Raw genomic sequence first — 18,789 nt, 5'->3', positions numbered from 1 at the left:
CACACGCTCATCTGCACCAACCCATAATACCCTGAACTACCAACAACATACATGCCAATTATTTAGCTTTTTTAAATGCCAGTACACCAATATCAACCTTTCAAAGCTTAATTCAACATATTTATCATAATTGATAGCATGGATTTCAAGGACGGCCTCGGTTAGCAGTGGTAATACTGTTGACATCTGTTGGTGTTAGCAGCTGGTAGTCAATGTAGGCTGGCCGTGTCAGCACTAGGTATTCTCATAATGCTGACTATGTAATGTTTTAACATTGGGTGTCTTCAAGACCTGCAGTGATAGAAGTGGCTATGCATTTCTGGGTTGCTTGTGTTGGCACTAATTATACTGTTCAGAGTTGGTCTTTTGAGCTGTCGGTTTACTGCAGAGGACTGACTGTGATGGGTAAATATCTGGTATACTCATTTGAAACCCTTTTGGTGGATGATAGTAGAATAGTCCAGTGTTTGTAGTACTAACAGTTTAGTTGCTTGTCGCAGATTGTCCTGGCACCAACATAGAATCAGTGTACAAATATCTAATTAGAGGTGATACAGAGAGTTAGACTGATAAAATACCTTTTGGTCAAGGGAAGGTGCCAAAGCTTACAAAGTGATGCTTCTGTTATCACATCATTTATCCATATTTAATTTCCTACCCTCTGTGGTCCTCCTGGACCCCTGTCAAATGTTGGAGTCAGACCAATAAAGAGAATTTACCACCAAAAAACGTAAACCATCTACACTTTGCATATGTCCCAAGCTAAAAAAGGTGAAAAAAGACTGGTGAGAATGCCTGGAAATAAATGTTGACAAATAAAAGAGGAATTCTTGAACCTCTAGTCATTCTCAGAAGTAAAAAAGGGGAACACTCTAAACTCTCCCTCAATCCATTAGTATTTATAAAAATATTTCAGATTTCTGTGTGTGCCATAGGAATCAGTATAATCCCAACCACCATCGTTGTAAAAGAAGGACAACATTTTCTACATATGTCGCACATAGATCTCCTAACAAATGACTTGCATTTAAAGTCATTTATCGAAGTGCAGTAAATGTCTTTTGACCATTTGGAAATCGTTGTTTGATAATAACCCCATGACAGAGAAATTGCTAAAATATTGCACCTTCTCCTTTTACATATAAGGTTTCATTTAGGGATCGGTGAGGCACCTGCATGTCTTCCACCATTTGCTAGTGGTCAAACCACTGATTGTGCAGCAATGAGCCTTCCCCAGCACTGCCTACACAGAATCATTTGTGGCAGCCTGTTTGCCACTGGGCTTCTCCTTCAAGTGCAAAAAGAACAATTGATGGATAGAATACCGAACAATGTCAAACATTCCCCCCAGTGCAGAAATCTGGGATTAAATCCATTGTTTTTTGTTCACTATGCCACTCCAGTTTGGACCTAGCCATATTATTTCAGCATGGTTGTCACTGAGATAATCAATCAAAGAAGATAATGGTCGGAAAGGCGCACAGAAATAATTATAACATTAAAAGCTGCATCAGAAATATCTATATTACTGCTCTAATATCAATCAGAACATGGAATTTGCACATGGTGGTGGACAGGCGCTCACCACTGTGACAGGGTCACAGCAGGTTTACTCTAGCTGCTGTTTCACAGAAAATCTTTCTCTAGAGTTTGATATGGGGGCATGGGGTAGAATCATAGATTCAAACTGCTTTACAATATCACACATGTATGGCGATGTCGGTAGTGCTTAGCCTGTTGTTCGGTTAGTACATGGGGCGACGAGCAGAAATTGGCATTTTGTCCATGCTGGACAGTTATATAAAATTCGCTAAACCCAGCAACCGGAAACAAAGTCACCTGCACATTTCTACAGTCTAGATAACCTCAAAAGACCACCTTCTCAGACTTAATAAGGCCATTAAAAGAATTATAATGTCGCATTAAATGTATGTCAACTGGTTGCCTGCGGCATGAGGTGGGGTGATCGCAGTATTGGAGGCCCTGTTATATTATTGCTCCCTATTAGCTGTAGTGGTCTATGCGAAGCTCCACTCTCCCTCATACAAACCAGGTGAGTCTAAAAGACAGCTAACCGCTATTGGAGGTCTCAAGCCTTTTGTGTTTGTCATCGAGGGTCTGTGGTTATCAGATATAGTCACACTTCTTTTCTCTTCTTGATGTTGCGCCCTGCTAGTTGACACATACATCATGACCCTGCTTTCTAATTGGAATTTGTTTCTGATTTTTCTAAACGCAGGTGGTCCAGCATATGGTGGAAGAGACTTTGAACAAAAAACGAGTGATCCGCAGACAGTTTTTGGGATGCCAGCTTTCTTTAACATCAGACCAGGTAGGATGGTGGTCGTCAGCAGTGCCTACGTTCAAGCATTCCCAATTTCCCTTGGGATTTGTTTCACCACTGTTTGCATTTTTTTTGACTGAGGTATGACTTTTTGCAATGCATTAACGCTCTGAGGAAGATCTTATGTACACATGTCACTATAGACCCAAACGTCAGTGTCTATTCCGTATCACTTTGGGCATTCTAAAGTGCAAATCAAAGATTTGACAAAGGACGTTATCAACACTAAACCATTTTAAGCTGAACCTCACATATATGTTGCAAATATCTCTATTTTGTTGTTTTGGGTATATACGTATGCGTACTTTTTCGGATCCCTTATGTTTTGCTTCCCCTTTTTTATGTACTGAAAAAATAAATTCTTTCATAAGAGCGTGCACGCCATTAATCATTTGAATGCTTATGTGCATATGATTCTTCCCAGTAATACATTTCGTACAGGCTTTGATGTTTTATACACCTCCGCTTTGATTGATTTATTATTTGAATGATTTGTTGAATGTTTAAATTTAAATTATTTCTTACGGAGCACTTGTGTATTATTTGATATCTACCCAGTCTCCCAAGGGACTATAGGGTTGCTCTATTGTGCTATGAAAAAGCCTGGAATTTCTACACCACGCATCTTCTAGCAATGAGTTTGTAATACCAATGAATGAGAGATAACTTTGCAAATCTGTACATTTGCCTGGTACTACAACATATTCTAGTCTTGAAAGCAGTGGGGTAGAGTGTGCCACATGTAAGGTGGAGAGGACAAAAAGAGAAATACATAAAAAAACGATAATTCCGAGTCACCTACAGATAATAAGAAAAGTTACTATTCTAAGGGTGAGGACTTTGGAGAACATTTTCCCATTTGAAATGTTTCCAAAACGTAGGCTGTTTTTCTTCTTTCTGGATAATTTTCAGGTAGAGCCTTCAACTGTAGTGGTCCTTGCACGGATATACTTCTTGTCCAACTTCTTATTAATTAAATTAAGAGGATTATCCATAGGCTTGTGTTAGAGTACCTCAAGATCTACATCAATCTGCATTACTTTGCCAAGTTCAAAAGATGTTGTGTGCCTGAGGACCTGACTTTTTGAAGTAGAATGTGCAGCGGTTAGAGCTGGGCTCTGCTGTCCATAAGGAAGCCATGTAGGAGCTTAAGAGATAATTGAATGCAATCCTTTAGTCTAAGGTTTAGTTTTAGTTTACCCACCTTATCCGGTATTAGGTTAAAATGGCCCTCTATGGTAACTTGATGTACACGGAAGGTCCACCAAGCAGACTAGCTGGTACACTGAAGACCTCAGAACCACTTGACATTGAAAACACCTGGAAAGAATATGGCATAGCAGCAGCAAGGACACTGCCGAAAAGACTACCTTCAAGACAGCCCTCAAACTCTACCACAGATATTTGAGAGAATCGAAGAAAAAAGCATTCTTCAACATTGTCAAAGGATTCTCCAACCCCTTTAGCTGCAACAAACACCATTACCCGCTCATCGAAACTCTGTGACAACCTTGCAAACTTCTTCCATGACAAGATCGCCAACATGTACAGAAACTTCAAACCGCAGCACAAGGCTGCCAACTTCTTCAAGCAGCACAACAACCCAGCTACCCACACAGACATCCGACTAACCAAATGGAGCCAGCTTGCCCCACAGGACACTGCCTTCACCATGACCTCGGTTCACTCAGGGGCCCCAACTGACCCATGCCCTCACCACATCTTCAGCCTCTGTGAAGCCAGAATCAGCCAGGTACTCACCACCTTGTTCAGCACTTCAATTGCCACCTTTCCCGAGGACTGAAAGAAGCAGAAGTCAATGCCCTACTAAAGAAAGCATTGGCAGACCGCAGCGAACTGAACAACTACAGACTGTCTCTCTGCTCCATTTCCTGGACAAAGTATTAGAAAAAGCCATCAACCAATAATTCTCTTCATATCTGGAATGGAACTTCCTAGTCAACTCCTCCCAATCTGGATTTCGCAGCAACCACAGCACTGAGACAGCCTTCATTGTGGCTACCGTTGACATCCGAGCACTACTCAACCGAGGAGAGACTGCAGCTCTGCTCCTCCTAGACCTTTTGGCACCCTTCGATAAGGTCTCCCACCACACACTCATCACAAGGCTGCACAACATAGGCATCCAACAAGTGGCTCTCATATGGCTCGCCTCTATCCTCACTGGAAGAACGCAAAAAGTTTGCCTTCCTCCCTTCATCTTTGAACCCAAGGAAATTATCTGTATGGTACCACAAGGATCCTCGCTCATCCCCACCCTCTTCAACACTTATATGACACCCCTGGCTTGCATTGCCAAAACCCAGAGACTTAAAATCATATCCTATGCCGATAACACACAGCTCATCCTCTCCGAAGACACTACCAGAAACAAGACCAGCTTCCACAACTGCATGACTGATTTCGCCAACTGGATGAAGGACAACTGCCTGAAGCTCCACATGGACAAGACAGAGGTACTGATTTTCGGAAACAAAAGCTCCCTATGGGCTGCATCCTGGGGATCCTCAGAACTCTGAACTAATCCTACCCCCACTGACCATACTAGGAACTTAGGCATCATTCTGGACAACAAGCCAAGCGTGATGACTCAGGTCAACTCCATGTTCTCCTCCTACTTATTTATCCTCTGCATATTCAAATTGCTACCCCAAAGCTCAACACACACCATCAACCAGGCCCTCATATGCAGCAAACTGGACTATGGCAACGCTCTCTACATAGGGATCACAGGTCACCTCCTCCGATGGCTACAGACTATACAGAATGCTGCAGCCAGACTCGTCCTGGATCTTCCCAGATGAACCCACATCACCCCATACCTCAGGGAACTCAACTGGCGCCCTGTACAGAAAAAATGCCAGTTCAATCTCCTGACTCACGCATACAAGGCCCTACACAACTGTGGACCCGCCTACTTGAACCACCACCTGAACTTCTATGATACGAAGTAGCAGATGCGGAAGTCGCTCCTTCTCCTACCTAGCAGAGAAGACATGGAACAAGCTAACCTTTCATCAACGGACCTCCCCATCTTTTCCAGAGTTCTGAAAGTCCCTGAAGATCTGGCTATTCAGCTAATCAACTTGACTCTGCCAGCGCCTGGATACCCTCACTGGTGACAGGAAGCACTCTACAAATCTACTAATTGATTGATTGATTGATTTGCTATAGCGAAGCCTAGAGACAATTATTAATTGGATTAGTGAGGCTCCATTGTGATGGATAGAATTTACAGGATGGTGCTTCTTGCTTTAACCTCTTGCGTGCTGATGACGTGCTCAACTCGTCATGCAGCAAGGTGGCGCTGTGCTGATGACGAGCTAAGCTCGTCATGACCTCCGCGGAACGCTCACGCGGGGATAGTTCCCCCGCTGTGCTGGGCGTTCCATTGAGCGGGCGTGACCATGACGAGCTCAGCTCGTCATCAGCACAGCTCCACCGTGCTGCATGACGAGCCGAGCTCATCATCAGCACCACGGTGCCGCGCGCGGCCCCTCTCTCCTCTGCGCCATGGGGGAATTAGCCCCGCGGCGATGGGGTTAACATGACAACTGGATATTTTCATGACCTCTGGTACTTAAGAATTCAAGAACACTTTGTGGTTAAATTGAACGACAAGGAATCAGAGTAGCAGAGTATTGCAGGGATTTCAGTGGATCCTGTGTCTACGTTTTCAGTTTTCACCAAGATCAGACAATCTTTTTTATGCATCCTTGGATAGTCAACCTTTTGATCCTCTCACAATGCAGTGGCAAGCCACGTCCTTCAATATATAAAAGTGAATTGACTGTAAAGCTCTTTTAGAAAAAAAAATATTTTAATGTTTTTATTGATGCCAGCTTTAGGTGAGTATCAAGGGAATTCTGTTGGATTTAAACTTTATATATTAGGGTTTTGCCCTGTAAAATCGAAGTATTGAACTTGTATGCACACAGGAGTATAAGAAATCTCTCCAGAAGAAATCAAGTCACCACCCTTGTCAAATATGAGGGTTTATTCATTCAGATAGCTAGGTAAGTCGGAGAAATTTGAAGTGCCCATCGATTATCACCAGAAGCCCCTATAGAGCATTCAATGCAGATGTGATAAATGCCTGTTGTCTAAGACATTCATCCCACCTACCTGCACAAAATTTAAAATATCATCCGAAGGAAACTATGAAGCCGATCATCTATAATAGCATCCTGATATTCTGTACCATAACACTAAAACTAGAAGGCGTATGCCAAATGATAAAAGTCCAAAGGGGATGGTTACAAGATCTCAAATCAAAAGGAGCCCTCTGTGAGCAATGGACAGTGTAGGTGCAGTTTTAAAAAGAGAATTGAAATCGAGAATATGTTTATTCTACTATGTATAACATTATTTTTTGAATGCAGAGTTACCAGTAATAATAATATTATATTTTATAAAGCACATAGCTACCTCACATGAGGTGTCCGAGCGCTAAAAGCAGGACTCTGCACACTACGCAACACTCTAAACTCTCAAGTCTCCTGCGTGAAAAAACAGCTTTAAGTCTCCTCCTAAAATGATTGCACCTGATGAAGCGACAGGGGCAAGCAGTTCCATAACGTTGGCCCAGGTAACCAAAAGAACTACCTTCAGAGCGAACTCTCTTTACCATAGGAACCATCCCCAGCATCTCCCCTGTCTCACTCTGTAACAATCCCTCGATGTTTAACCTGAATGATCAGCTTTGCACTCCCTCCCAGCTGTGCAGGCCAGGGAAAGTGAAGATTCCTCATGGGGAAGAGTGTGCCCTGTCACTAACCGTGACTTTAAACTGTTGTACGTTTTCTAATTACATTCAATCTTCATTGTCAAAGTAAGAACAGGTTATGATGAATTACCTAGGTGGACTCCGACAGACATTACCATCATAGAAGGGTGATTCGCACTGTTCTTTATCCATTCTTTAGAGTGTACTTACCTGTTGTGGCAAAGATATGATCGGTGATATAGTTTGTTCCAGGCGTTTGTCACCAGTAAAGGTGACAGTTTGCCGAGGCTGATTGAACTAAAGTAGAGAGCAGCGAAAAACCCCACAGATGGTGATCTGTGAATACAATTTATTGGCTACCATCTAGATTCTAGATACATTACCAAGGGAGTACCAGATACCTTCCTCTTCGGGCCTGGACTTGCTAGGTAAATCAGACAGTTCTTGTCATGAAACACTGGGACAGCTGCCCACCAGAACATAAGGACAGAACAGTCACAGTGATTTTCAGGAATTCTATGAGCTTGCCACAATTCTTTTTCAGGCTCTAGAACCCTAAGCTGGATGGTCACTTCTGCAAATCCATTTTAGAAGGTCAAGAAAAGTTAACCGTGCTACAAGATTGAGAACCACTGAATACTTTTCAGACAAGAGCCGGGCCCAATGTATAAGACCAAGTCTAAACAAGACCCTGAGCCATCCCAGCATCTCTTCTTCATTTCACCGCTGCCCTGCCTGCTACTGTTGCCAACATGCCTTGAAATTCCAAGGCATAATTCAGAGATAAAGGCATAAACCCCTCTTTTTTTACCTGTTTGTGTTGATGTGGTAACTGTACCTGAAAAATAACCAGACAAAGACACACTTTAATGTGACTAAGGATTACATCAGCTGAACATATAATAGTTGCTATGGCCCTAACAATAAATGTCAACATGTACCATTCACAACAATTACTTGGAGATTACAAAACAAAATTGGTTCAAACATAAGTCTTTAGGTTTATTAAAATGTGTTCTTCAGCAACTGGGAATATCTTTAGTTTCACAATCTGTTTAGCTTTTAGTTTGGATGATGTAGGAGGCCCAGAATGAAACCCCCCAAAAGAGTACATTAATCTTACAGATTGCCAAAAATTTGAAAGGAAAATTCAACGGTCGTTCACAAAAAAAGCCCACACAATTTGAAGTCCGTCATGAAATGCTCTACGGATTTTTGTTTACAGCTTTTATAACACCGTTTTGTCCTTTTCAGGTGAAAACGTGTGGTGGCAAGCGAGACAGTGAGTGAGTTTTGCTGGTCAAGACTTATCTATAGAGTAATATAGCCCACCAATGTTATCAGCCTCCTCGGATCATTGCTGTCATCAATATGACTCGAGGGCTACAAAGGAGGCCAGCGATGGCAGCCAATCATGAACCGCGGCTATATCCAAAATGAACCGGATGGGCTTTCTCGGTTTGCTTGGCATTTGGAGAGTGAACGCCTGTGAACCAGCAACACTACAGACGGGGCTTGGCTGTACAGTCATAAAATTAGAACTTGTCATGTTTTGGACTGGCTATGGCTACAGAAATGCTGCAGTAAACTCGGCAAACATCTTCCTTGTACAAGCAATAAATGTGGCAGAACTATATCTTTTCTGGAAATAAGTGACATGCATTGTCTTGCATAGTATGGGTTTGATATTATTCATAATTATGCATTCTGTGCAATACTTATCTAACAAGATGGAGGATAGTTGAGTTGTGCCGTTTGATGTTTTACATGGTAAGATACATTGATCAACTGGAAAGATCGTTCTGTGTTCAAGAAAATAAAAATAAAAAACAGCTGCTTCCATTCAATGGATTTTACAGTGGGTACATTGAGACATCTGCATTTTCCAGGGTAACACACTAAGATTGTTATTTTATGTCAGGTTTCTAACATCTCGTTACAACGCATCCTGGCCTTTCTAGAAAGGCAAAGTTGTAATGGACTCTATTTGCTGCAATGGAATACAATGCAATATGCTGTAAAAAAGTGGTCAGGATATTGACTGGAATCTCGAAAAACGGGCGAGACGCAACAATTTACGCATTCTTGGCATATCGGAAGGCATGGAGGGAAGGGATACTCGACGGTTTATAGTGGACTTATTTACAGCGGCATTCCCCGACTTAAAAGACTGGGAGTGGGAGAAGGCAATCATAATGGCTCATCGATTTCCTTTTACCTAGAGAAGAGATGCGGGTACTGATTCTGGGAAACCAAGAGCAATACTTATTTGCCTCCATAATTATTTACTGCAAGAGATACTGTATGATCCAGCCAGGCCTACACGCCTGCGGAAAGGTATTGGGTGCAAATTTTTTGTTCGCCCGGACTTCTGTCAAGTGACTGTCCAACAACGCTGGAGGCTGCGGCAGTTAATTGCTCCTATACAGGCACAAGGGGGGCAGGTGTTTCTATTAGATCCTGCGAAACTGAAGATTATTTAAAAGGAAAAAACATTTTTTTTGTTTCAGAAATTAAGGCACAGGAATTCTTAGATGCAATATAGTATGTGAAATCTTTAACTGCCCCATCGGAGGTTATTGATGATACGGTTAACTTTTTTTTTTTTTGGGGGGGGAATGTTTTCTCTGTCTTTTCTGCTGAGATTTCCTGTTTGGTTTGTGATCGGCTACAATACGAGAGGGCTAATGCTTATGTTCTTGTTAGACAAAGCAGCTTTGGTATTTTGAAGATAGTTATGTCTGGCAAAGTGGAGGGTGGTGGACGACTGTTGACTGTGATCATTGTGACCACACTTTGAAATGGTTGGGTCAAGTACAGGGGAGCTCTTGGTACACAACCTCACACCATCGCTGAGGACTATGTCCTTATGTCTCTGTTGGGTGGGTTCTGTGAGGGTGAGAGGGTGATGGGTAAGGGAGGGAGAGATGTGGGGTGGGTTGAGACTGGGTGACAGGGGCAGGGAGAAAAAAGTAAAAGAATGGTCTTGGTCAGTAGTGATGCAAAAGTTATGTTGCTTCGTGTTTTTCTTTTTTTTTGGTGAGTTTGTTTTTTTTGGGTGCTGCAATCTTGGTTTTTCTGCAAGTGCAGTAAACGTGATAATATGGGAAAATGGGTAAGATGACCATTTGTTCTTGGAATGTGTGTGGACTTAATGATAAAAGGAAAAGGGGAATACTAGCTCAAATGGTGAAAGTAATGAGAATGGATACACTTTATATTCAAGAAACGCATGCCTCATGGAAGAATAGAGGTTGGCTGAAGGACCTGGGCTTAGAAGTTGTGGGATGCTCACGGCAAGGATCCACGATAAGAGGGGTTGCTATTTTGAAACGGTATGGGCTGGGTCAGATTAGAAGAGTGAAAGAAGACCTGTTGGGCCGATGGGTAATTGCTGAGATCAAATTTGGTGGTATTGTATTGACCCTTTGCACAGTGTATGGATCTAATGTTGACGATCCCACTGTCTTAAATCAATTAAGTATGGAGCTAGCCTTATGGTCTCCCTTGCTAATACTGTGTGGAGATTTTAACCTACACCTGGATGGGACTTTCGACATATCTAGCAGCAATCCTTATATAGGTAGAAAGAGGAATGTGTTTAAGGCAACTAAAGGCATTACTCAGGAATTTGGCTTAATTGATGTAGGACATTTAATGTCAGGGGGTACATGTGGTAGCACTTTTTTCTCAGCTCAACATCAAAAGCACGTTAGGTTGCATTATTTTTTTGCTTCGAGCGGGCTTATTATTAGTCCGGCTAAAGCACGATTTGAAATTCTTCCTAAAGTGATATCCGATCACAATCCCAATAACCTTAGTATAGAACTACATACTACACAATCGGTTAAGCCATGGACATTTGAACGTAAACTTCTAGATGATCCTTGTTATATTGCTCATATGAATAAATGGATCCCGGAATTTTTTAAGATTAATACTGGGTCTGCTTCTGTTGGGATTGTATGGGATGCATTAAAGGCCGGGGTGCGTGGTGAAACCTTAAACTACTCTTTGAACAAGCAGAAGGAAGCCAGGAAGAAGGAAGAAGCAGAAATGTACAAGCTTAGGGAACTTGAGATCAATTTTATGGATGCGTGTAGAAGGGGGTTGGATCTCGGGAAGATTTCTAGAGATCTAGTGGTGCAAAAGGCCAGGATTTATAAAGTGTTTGCTCAGAAATTAGCGCAGCAATTGGCTTGCTATAGAGCAGAAATTTACGAAGATGGGGAAAACTCAGGAAAACTCCTTACTAAAAGACTACGACAGAAATCAATCTCAGCCAATATCGATAAAATGATGAATAGTTCAGGGAAAATACATGATAATACGGCAGAAATCTTGGGGGTTTTCACTGATTTTTATAGCAATCTTTATATGGAGGAGATTACTGATGATGGGAATGGAAAGATGGAAGAATTTATTGATCCTATTCTCAATGTGGTATTACCATTGGACGATGTTGAGCAATTGGAGTTACCTATATCTTGGGAGGAAATAGAGATTTCACTTTTGTCATTAGCAGCTGGTAAAGCTTCAGGGCCTGATGCTATCCCCTTAGAATTTTTTAGGGTGTTCCGTTTTACCCTTACGTTTGAATTAGTTAATTTATTTGTGACAGCACAACAGGAGTGTTCACCTCCTTCTTGGCAAGAGTCTACAATCATAGTTCTTTTAAAAAAAGATAAACCACCACTATCCCCTTCTTCTTATCAACCCAGATCGTTGATTAATGCAGATTGCAAAGCCTATTCTAAGATCTTGGCCTTGCAATTATCTAGCATTATCTCCGCTTTAGTATCAAAATATCAGCATGGCTTTATTCCAGCAAGAGATACGGCTGACCACATCCGTCGCCTGATTGTGTTTTTGGACTGGGCCCAGGCCACCATATCTGACATCGGACTAATATTGTTGGACGCTGAAAAAGCGTCCGACAGGGTGGCCAGGACCTATCTATGGGATATCTTATCTAGAAGGGGGTTTGGTGCAGGATTTTTAACAGCTCTTGGTACGTTGTATGCCGATCCCAAAGCTTCTATTCGAATCAATTCTCAAATTTCGCCCTTTTTTCCAATTACTCGGGGCACTCGTCAAGGGTGCCCGTGCTCCCCCTTACTTTTTGCTTTTTATATTAATCCCTTAGTTGACCGGTTTAATATGGAGGAAAGAATAAACCCAATCACTTTAGCTAACGTTAACTACCGGGCGTTAGCATACGCCGATGATATAGTCATTGTAACAACCGATGTTCCGACAGACTTACCTGCTATCAATGATTTAGCTGCTCAATTTGGAGGTTTTGCAGGGTACAAGTTTAATCTGACCAAGACTCAGATTTTATATTCCGGGGAAAATCCTCCGGTTAATATACCCTTGGCCTCTGAGGTGACGTTTCTGGGGATCAATATTTCCCTGCCGATCTCTAATATCCCTGAGCAGAACTTCAATCCAATTCTTGCCAAAATAAGCTCTCAGTTAGAACGTCTAGATAATTTTCACTTATCATTGCATGGTAGAAACAATGTCCTTAAAATGCTGGTCCTACCGAAGGTATTATATATGTTTCGCACAATTCCGTTAGACTTTCCGACCAGCTGTTTTAAGAACTTGGAAAGGGTAATATCTAGATTTTTGTGGGGGTACAATAGACATCGTAAAGCGTATAATAAAATAATCCTCAGTAAGGAGTATGGAGGTTGGAATGTTCCATATTTTTTTTTATTATATTGCAGCAACCCTCCAGTTTATTAGTCCACTGATTATCGGGGATGGGGCCAGAGTTTCCTTCTGTAATACCCCATCCATTTATGAACTACACATGGGTGAGGGGAAGAAAGCAAGTTTCCTTAGAGTGATTGAACCTAGTTACCACAAAAAAACGGGGTTTAAGACGGTCAAAGCAGCTTTTAATGTATGGCAAAGAGTCCGGCGACATTTGGGGGTAGCAAATTTGAATGTATTCACACCCTTCTCGGCTTCTAGATTTTTACCAGCCCCCATTTTTTCAGATTTAGGGACTATGAGGTGGAGTATGAAAGGAATTCGTCACCTAGGAGATCTGTTTGATGAAGAGCAGATGGTTTCTTTTTCTGTATTACAGACTAAGTTTTCCCTTACCAAGAACGATTTTTTCAAGTTTTTACAAATCCGTAGTTTTTTATTAAGCCCTCGGCAAGCAGCAGATAGTAACATGAGGAGGATTCCTATGTTGGATTTATTGGGGAAAGTAACATCGATTGGCACACTGTACCAATGCCTGATACAGGAGTTCCCGGATGATTTAGTGAATTGTCAAATAAACTGGGAAAGGAAGCTGGGAACTTCGGAAATTAATATACACAAGTCGGTTATTTTAGCTAGCAGGTGTCTTATCACTGGTAGGATGAAATCGCAACATTTTATGAGTATTCATGATCTTTATTATACTCCCAGTAAAGTGTCTAAATGGATCACGACAACAGGGACTAGCTGTAATCTCTGCGGTCTTTTTGGCGCGGATGCAGCTCATATGTTTTTTTACTGCCCTAAGTTGTCAGAATTCTTTTCCCAAATTGACTCCTTTTTTGTTGTCATTTTAAAAAGCAATATTGATATCAGTGCTGAGATGGTACTCACTGGTTTAAGCTCTGCAACGCTAAGGCCGGAAGCGTTATCAGGCTTTCTTTTTATTTGCATGGCAGTAATACATGCCTGTATTACCAAAGATTGGTTGAATCCTGATCCCCCTTCCTTTTTCAATTGGCGTGAAAAACTGTTATTTATGTATAATTTGGAGTTAGCAATTTATATATATATATATATATGTAAGAAACTGTAGCTTTACTATTTTTAACTCTACTCTTCGTGCCTTGATGAAATATATCGTCAAGGAAAGTAGATGTGGGTGTGTGTGTGTGTGTGTGTGTGTGTGTGTGTGTGTATATATATTTTTTTTTACGGAGCCGTGAGGCGAAACGCGTCTGTTATGGGGGGGTTCTGCGCTAATAAAGCACCAAGCTTCGGATTCTTCGCGTGTGCCTTCCTTTTTTCATACTGAATGAAGGTGTGACGTTGAGACAATATGCCTCCAAGACCTCTGGGGTTGCACAGTCTACCAGCTATGTTGCGTCTACCTCTGCAACTGCGCCACCTGAGGGCTCTTCAAGATCTGATCTAAGCTCAATGTGTGATAGCGGGTCGGATGCTGATACAACAAGAAGCAATGAACAGTTGGGGTTTACCCGGTTTTCGTTGGCGCAGGAAGTAGATTGCCTGCGCCAAGATCGACGCGATACTTTGCGTCCCAGGAGACCTATGCAGCAAGGCGGAAAGCAAACAACACCAAGCGACAGAAGTGCAGGTAAGCTCGCAGCAGGCGCTATTCCAAAGAAGAAACCGTTCCAAAGGAGATGGAACAACAAGCGTCAGTAGCATCGATTATCCTTCAAAATTAATTGTCAGTCATGAATTTGACTGAAGTAGTGCTGAGCAAGTCCGATTTGAAAATCCTATCATTAGGACTATCTTTCAGCCCTGTTTGCAACTTTGACTATCCCAAAACAAGGATGGACTTGTTCAAATTTATTCGTAAATTAAAGTTGCAAAAATACTTCACACACAACAAAGCCCCTTTTTCCACTTCATCAATGGCGGCCAATAGCAGTACAGTGGACCTAAATACACATGATTTACGAGCGGTGCAGAATTTGGAATCATTAAGATCAGAACAATCTAGCTCGCAATGCACAGAGGAACCGATTGGGTACAGTACTGCAGGAACCACTAAATTCAAACCCCGGTCTACATATACACCGGTGATGATTCATGATAATATAGATATATTTCATGTTTTGGCCACCAAGGAAATCAAGAATCTACATGTTAAAATCCTGAAAACCAATCGACAACATGCTAGGCGCAACAATCAGTATACCAATCTGATTAAGAAAATCGAAGGAAATAACAACATAATTGTCCGCCAGGCTGATAAAGGCGGCAATGTCGTACTTTGGCCTCGTGTGCTGTATTTACAAGAAGCCTACTCACAATTGAATGATCCACTGTGTTATCGGCGGTGTGATGTTATATCAGTCACCAAGTCACAGACTGAGTTTTACTCCTTGCTAATGGGATGGCGTAGCATGGGGTTACTGAGCATGGAGGAACTGAAATTCTTAAAAAATGAGCATCCTGTCATGCCAGTTTTTTATCTCATACCTAAGATCCACACAAACGCGATCATACCTCCAGGCAGGCCCATCATTTCTTCCTGTGGAGGGTTATTGGAGAATACCACCATCTACATTGATTCATTCGTACAAGACTTTGTGAGTGGCCTACCTTCCTTTATCCAAGACTCTGGAGATTTCCTTAGAAAATTGAGTAACATCAGTTGGGACCCTGATTGCTGGCTAATAACATTGGATGTTACATCGCTCTACACGAGCATCCATCATCAGGACGGTGTGAGAGCTATCCAATACTTTCTTGATTTCAGACCGGCAATCATGATCCAGCACAATAGGATGTTAATTGCCATGATTAACCATTGTTTGAACAATATTTTTTTTTTATGTTCAATAAGCAATACTACCAACAGGTCAGGGGGGTTGCCATGGGGGCCTGTTTCTCTCCCAGTTATGCCTGTCTCCATATGGGCTACTGGGAGAGGCAGGTCCTCCATGGTGATTTCAATGACATTTGCTGCAACAACATTTTACAGTGGTTTCGATATATCGATGATATATTTTTAATCTGGCGGGGATCATTGAAAGAGGCAGAGGCATTTGTAAAGAACATTAATGTCAATGCTTTTAATCTAGATTTCACTGCAAACATCAGCCGTACCTCAGCTTATTTCCTCGATGTAGAAATCATGATTGTAGATGGCCACATTCAAACTAAACTGTACAGGAAACCTACGGCCGGCAACACTTTGTTGCATGCCACAAGCCACCATCCACCCCATCTCATACGTAGCATCCCCTATGGGGAAATGTTGTGTATAAGACGCATTTGTAGCACAGAACAGGAGTGTGTATCCGCTCAGCGAGCATGCCAAAGTAGATTCCTGGCGAGAGGCTATAAAGAGAATGACATCAGTAATGCAATTTGCAAAGCCAATGCACTAACTAGACAGGAGGCTCTTATTTGTAAAAAAGACAGGAGCAAGACCCAAGGTGAACCTCAGCGGCAAACCAGATTAATCTGGTCCTTTAACAAGCAACATAGGGCTCTGAGGAAAATTGTTAATAAACACTGGAGCCTTATCCGCAATGATCCAACTATCGGAGAGAGCATGCCAATGAAACCTTTGATTACCTTTAGCAAAGCCCGTTCATTGGGTGATGCTTTGGTCAAGTCTATCCCGAAGATTAGTGCCCCTGTCATTTGGCTTAACACCAGTAGAGGTTTCCGCAGGTGTGCGAAATGCAAAGCCTGCAAGCATGGGATCAATAAAACTGTGGTACTCACCCCCTTCTCTGAGATCCGCTTAAAAATCACAAAGCAACTCACGTGCAAGACCGAGTTTGCGATCTATGTGCTGGAGTGTCCTGTGGCCTGCATTATGTTGGTAGTACCAAATTGCAGGTCCACATGCGGATACTCCAACACATTAGGGCCATCAATACCGGCGACGCATCATATCCGGTCGCACAGCATTTTAAAGAGCATCATAACAATAGGAGTGAACTCTTACAGTATTATTTTATTGATGCAATTGGCCCATTAAGGAGAGGGGATGACAGAGAGGCACTCCTACGGCTGACAGAGACCAAATATATCCTGAAACTGGACAGCAAGACCCCTGGTGGCCTTAATGCCACAGAAGATTTCTACACTTGCCTTTAAATTTCTTTTTTGGGGATACAATATCTGCCTCGACTAGATGTAAAAAACACGTCTCAGCCTATGGTTAGGCAGTCGAGCTAGGTGGCATGACTCTTTAATCCCTGTTAGTTAGGTGTACATGGCGCATAACCGTCTTTAATGATTTTCCTCATTGCTGCGTCTATAAGCCGCAGTCACTCGTTCAATTTGTTCATTAGAAAACAAGGAGTCAACATTAAGTTATTGACCTTTTTATGTAAAAATAACACTCACGTTCACTTTACACAATTGTTGCACTTTTGGGGTTTTGCACAAAGGTCTATAATGGGGAAGAGTCCATTTGGGCATCAATCCGCTGGCAATAGTGAAGCCACTTATATATTTGCACTTTATTATCAAATCAAGTTTACATGCCAAAAATGTATTTGACAGCACGTTACTTGATAACAGACAATTTGAGTTGCATTAGCACTTTATAGATTGGCGGATTTGCACAATATTGAAATCGTTGGTTAGATTTGATAAATTACGGAATTTTAATATTTGTATGCATTTTGTATGAAAAATATTTTTTTATCCGGAAGATTTTATCTAAATTTTAGATAACCTTACTTCTCATTTATGAGGGGATTCTTGTGCTTTTATTAATTTTTACGCCAATTAATTTGTTTATTGCAACATTGACGAACATTTCTACATTTATGTGTTTGTTCAGTCCTCTTTCTGTGGCTTATGTGACCCAATTATGTTTGAGCAATGGCCATCCTTCAATTATTCACACTATCACTTTAAATATTTCTCCCTCCCATGTTTGCGTCATGTGACCAAGGCCTCAGGGAAGGCTGAAACGTTATGATGGCAGGGCAAGCTTCACTGAATAAAATCTAAATTGCTCACTGCAACCTTGTGTCCGCTCCTCTTTCCTCGCCTTGATGTGCTGCGGTCGATGCGGAGTTTGAGGTTTAAGGATTGGGTATTCGAAATATATATATATATACATATATCTATCTATATATCTATATATATATATATACACACACATGAATATATATATATATATATATATATATATATATATATATATATATATATATATATATATATATATATATTCATGTGTGGGTGTCTAGAGAATGCTTGAAGGGTAACTATGTGTGTAATATGGTCCTATGTTGCTGTCGGAGGGTTCTTGTGACATAAACCAACAGGCAGAGGGCATTGTGGGTTATAAATGCTATCCGAACCCCAATATGGCAAAATAGGACAATAATACACCTTAATCGGTATGTATTGTTTATATTGCATGATTAACTAATTGATTTGAATACTCTTTGGGAAGATTTGGAGCATCTGAGTGTCATTCTCATTTTCATTTCTAATACTCATTGTTTACCTGAGTCTTCACGTATGTCTCTCAATGCTTTGAGAAAGAGTGATTTTTGTTGGGGCATATATAACATGCTGCTATTTAAAAAGCGTTTGATGCAACAAAGTGTATGATATAAGTGTATATGCTTTTCTTTTTGTGGCACATTGATACTATCCAGTAGATTTATCACAACTGAAGATGGGAAAATAACGTTGAATTTGGGCTAGTGTATTTTTAACTTTATGTTGACTGGGTTCTATGTTTACAATGTTTATTTTCAAACACTGGGAAAGATTTGTTGCCCCCCCCAAAAATAATATATATATATATATATATATGTCTATGATTATCTATATATATAAAATATATATTTATATATATATATATATCTATCTATATATATATCTATATATATAGATATATATATAAATCCACAAGTTGCTTGTAAGCAAAGACGCACACTCAGGAGTATGCAGCAAGTTTTCTTTTATTCCAAGATTACGCTACGCGTTTCGA

The 18,789-nt window shown here is 41.2% G+C and overlaps 1 protein-coding gene across 1 annotated transcript in view; it reads right to left on the bottom strand.

Annotated features, from left to right (window-relative positions):
• The window catches only part of LOC147659245 (uncharacterized), a 130,604-nt gene that overhangs the window by 13,527 nt on the left and 98,288 nt on the right, over nt 1-18,789 (bottom strand). The window contains exon 23 of the mRNA XM_086951858.1: nt 7,903-7,929. Coding sequence (XP_086807984.1) covers nt 7,903-7,929 — 27 coding nt within the window. The remainder of the gene's footprint in view (nt 1-7,902; nt 7,930-18,789) is intronic.

Source organism: Lissotriton vulgaris, unplaced genomic scaffold (genome assembly GCF_964263255.1).
Source record: "Lissotriton vulgaris unplaced genomic scaffold, aLisVul1.2 SCAFFOLD_1329, whole genome shotgun sequence".
Lineage (NCBI taxonomy): Eukaryota > Metazoa > Chordata > Amphibia > Caudata > Salamandridae > Lissotriton > Lissotriton vulgaris.
The sequence above is the reverse complement of the archived record's forward strand: the minus strand, read 5'-3'. Positions and strand labels throughout refer to the sequence as shown.